The sequence below is a fragment of the Lathyrus oleraceus genome, chromosome 6 (assembly GCF_024323335.1).
Source record: "Lathyrus oleraceus cultivar Zhongwan6 chromosome 6, CAAS_Psat_ZW6_1.0, whole genome shotgun sequence".
Taxonomy (NCBI): domain Eukaryota; kingdom Viridiplantae; phylum Streptophyta; class Magnoliopsida; order Fabales; family Fabaceae; genus Lathyrus; species Lathyrus oleraceus.
In genome coordinates, this window is record NC_066584.1 from 361,681,691 (window position 1) to 361,685,233 (window position 3,543).

General features: G+C 40.3%; 1 protein-coding gene across 1 annotated transcript; it reads right to left on the bottom strand.

Annotated features, from left to right (window-relative positions):
• Window positions 1-1,096: 1,096 nt before the first annotated feature.
• Window positions 1,097-2,068, bottom strand: LOC127095641 (uncharacterized). The gene is made up of 2 exons (XM_051034305.1): window positions 1,401-2,068; window positions 1,097-1,181 (listed from the first exon to the last, which is right to left on the bottom strand). The coding sequence occupies exons 1-2, from the start codon at window positions 2,066-2,068 to the stop codon at window positions 1,097-1,099; spliced, it is 753 nt and encodes a 250-aa protein (XP_050890262.1).
• Window positions 2,069-3,543: the final 1,475 nt, after the last annotated feature.

Sequence of the window (3,543 nt, forward strand, 5' to 3'; positions counted from 1 at the left end):
TTACCATGTACTACGAGGTTTTGATCCTCCATTTCACTTTGTTGGTATGTAGGCATGGGACTCCAAAAGTCTTGGCAAACACAAATTGAAAAAATATTTCTTTTCCCATCTCTCCAATCCTTTGCAAACAATACCTTTTTTTTAACCAAAATGTACATATCTTCAAAGAGGTTCCTATAGAGTACTATAGATGTTTAAGGTGCTAATACCTTCCATTTACATAACCAACCCCCAAACCCTTATCTCTTTTTGTTAGTTTTGTCTTAAAAACTTCTTTGGATTTTATTCATACTTTTTGCCTTTTCCTTTGGAAATATTAAAAGCGCGGTGACGACTCTTGCTTTTGCGAGTTAAGTTTTTCCATAACTTAATCTCAACTTTTTTACCGCTACAGAAAAGTGGCGACTCTGCTGGGGAGTATTCCTTAGTGGGTTTAACCTATCTTTGTTTATATGTATATATTATGTTTGCTATTGTTTGTTATTGTTTGTTTTGTTTGGTGCTTGGTGATCTATGTGTGGTGAGTTAAGTCCTATACCTGGACTTGAGTGCTCTTATGATATGAGGGTGGTATAGTCTTGTTTGGCTTACGTGGAGTTAATCCTTAATAAGATGACTTGAGATCTCCCGCTCATTGGAGGCCCTTTTGGGATTACAGATGTCTTACGAGTAGTTGTGATGGGCATTACTTTTCCTGACCTGGGAGCCCGAGAAGTTGAGGACCTTATAACCCTTAACCCATCTTGGCCTTTTAGGACGTAGTTCAGTGGCTATTCAAGTGTAGACTTGAATTAGTTATTACGCAATACTACACTTAGATGAGTTTCTCTCGAGAATATTATTGGTTGACGAGTAGTCGTTTAAGTCGGTAATATCCAAAAGATGGAACTATGACTCTGGGAACTTTTTAGAACCTTGTTCTACAGGTGTGATTATACCCTTAGTACATACCCTATGGGTTGACTTTTACCCTTGGCTCCATGCTCGTGACTCTGAACATTTGGACCTTGCTTATGTGCCTTATGTGATCTTGTTTTTGGTTGTTGCATCATGCACTCATTGCATTCATGAACATTTTCCTCAGTTTTCAAGGAACTTAGAGATTCTCATTGCAAACATCGTAGATATTTTGATCATGGATATTGGAAGAAGGAATACTCAGAAATACAGTTTCAGATGTCCTGATATTAAGGAATTGAGGAAGCTAGAATATTTTCTTGATGATCCTAAGGATTTCAGAGACCGTTTTGGAAGAGTTTTATTTGTTCTATCTACTGATGTTGAAGGTGGTCTTCTTTGTACTTTGATTCAATTCTACGATCTCGTCTACCGTTGCTTCACTTTCCCTAATTATCAGTTGTTGCCTACCATGGAGGAGTATGCTTATCTTTTGGGTATGCCAGTTTTTGATAGAGTTCCTTCTAGTGGTTTGGAAGGGATTCTTGAGTCTCAAGTTATTGCTGAGGCTATTCACGTGAGCAGGACCCTTCGCATGTACACCCTCGCAGCCCTCGTATATGGACTTTATGATTGTACTAGCTTCATGTCTATCCATGCATCTGAGTAGTACGGAATCATAATTCCTCTTGTATAGTACATCACCGTTTACGAAGAACTTGGAAGAGAGTCTTCTTAGAGCTTTCTTATCGGTAATGGATATACCCTCGGGATATTGTTGTTTCTCCAGAAATGTTTTTATATCGTAGAACCAAGGCTTATCATCAGGGTTAACCTCGATTTCTAGCCAATGCGCTGATTCATCTAAGTGGTCAATTTGGATGGGCGGTGCTTCGTTCTTCCATTTGACTCTGAACATAGGTGCCAACGTGGCTAGAGTGTCTTCTAACTGATTTTCTTCCCTAGAAATATGGTGGAAAGAGATTTCATCAAAATGGGGTATCAATTTTCTGATATGCTCTTTATAAGGTATCAACTTGCTATCCCGAGTCTCCCAATCGCCTTTCACCTGACTGATTAGTAGAGCTGAATCACCGAATACCTCAAGAATCTTGATTCTCAAGTCGATTGCCGCCTCTAAACCGTAGATACGTGCTTCATATTCTGCCATGTTATTAGTGCAGTCAAAACACAATTTAGAGGTAAAGGGAAGGTGGAAACCAGTTGAAGAAGTGATAACAACACCTATACCATGACCTCGAGGATTGGAAGCACCGTCAAACACGAGCGTTCATCACGATCCTGGTTTGGGGCCTACCTTAGGGCTTACCTCGAAGACTGGCATAGTGAAGTCTCTAATAAACATGATGTCTTCATCTGGAAAATCAAACCTCAACGGTTGGTAACCTTCGACAGGTAGTGAGCAAGATAGTCAGACAGAACACTCCCTTTTATTGCTTTCTGGGTCACATATTGTATATCGTACTCGGTTAACAACATTTTCCACCGGGAAATTCTACCAGTAACTATAGGCTTTTCGAATATATACTTTATCGGATCCATCTTGGATATCAATAAAAGTAGTGTGGCAAATCATATATTGTCTCAGGCATCGAGCAGCACAAGTCAAAGCACAACAAGTCTTCTCTAAAATTGAATATCGGGTCTCACATTCAGTGAATTTCTTGCTGAGATAGTAGATAGCATGTTCTTTCTTACCTATGCCGTCGTGTTGACCCAAAATGTAACCCATGGATTCATCAAGTACTATGAGGTACATAATGAGCGGCCTACCGAGAACGGGTGGTATCCAGATTGGTGGTTCTTGCAAGTACTTTTTCATTTTATCGAATGCCGCTTGGCAATCGTCGTTCCACACAATCGATTGGTTCTTTCTCAATAATTTGAATATCGGTTCACAGGTAGCCGTCAAGTGAGATATGAATCTAGAGATGTAGTTAAGTCGCCCAAGGAAGCCTCAAACTTCTTTTTCTATTCGGGGAGTTGGCATTTCTTGGATGGCTCGAACTTTGTCGGGATCAACCTCAATACCCTTCTGACTGACTATGAAACCCAAGAGTTTACCGGATCGGACCCCAAAAGTACATTTAGCCGGATTCAGACGCAGTTTAAACTTTCGGAGTCTGACAAACAACTTTCTTAGGTTTACCAGATGATCTTCCTCGGTTCTGGATTTGGCAATCATGTCGTCCACATAAACCTCGATCTTTTCAGGAATCATGTCGTGAAAGAGTGTTACCATGGCACACTGATATGTTGCCCCTGTGTTCTTTAAGCCGAATGGCATGACTTTGTAGCAGTAAGTTCCCCAAGGTGTGATAAAATGTTGTCTTCTCCATATCGTCTGGTGACATCTTTATTTGATTGTACTCGGAGAACCCATCCATGAAAGAAAAGATGGAGAATTGAGTTATGTTGTCGACCAAAACATTAATATGAGGCAAAGGGAAGTCATCCTTTGAGCTCGCTCTATTGTGGTCTCGATAGTATACACATATTCTGACTCTACCATCCTTCTTGTGAATTGGAACAATATTAGCAACCCACTTCGGATACTCAAAAATGGCTAAGAAGCCAGCGTCTAGCTGCTTCTGCACCTCTTCCTTGATCTTGAATGTCATATCG

What these genes read in the sequence shown, in the direction of transcription:
- LOC127095641 (XM_051034305.1), bottom strand. Translation starts at nt 2,068, where the DNA reads ATGGCAGAATATGAAGCACGTATCTACGGTTTAGAGGCGGCAATCGAC. An exon ending in AGGAACTCTATCAAAAACTG is followed by an intron (nt 1,182 to 1,400) that starts GCATACCCAAAA and finishes CCTTAATATCAG; the next exon opens with GACATCTGAAACTGTATTTC.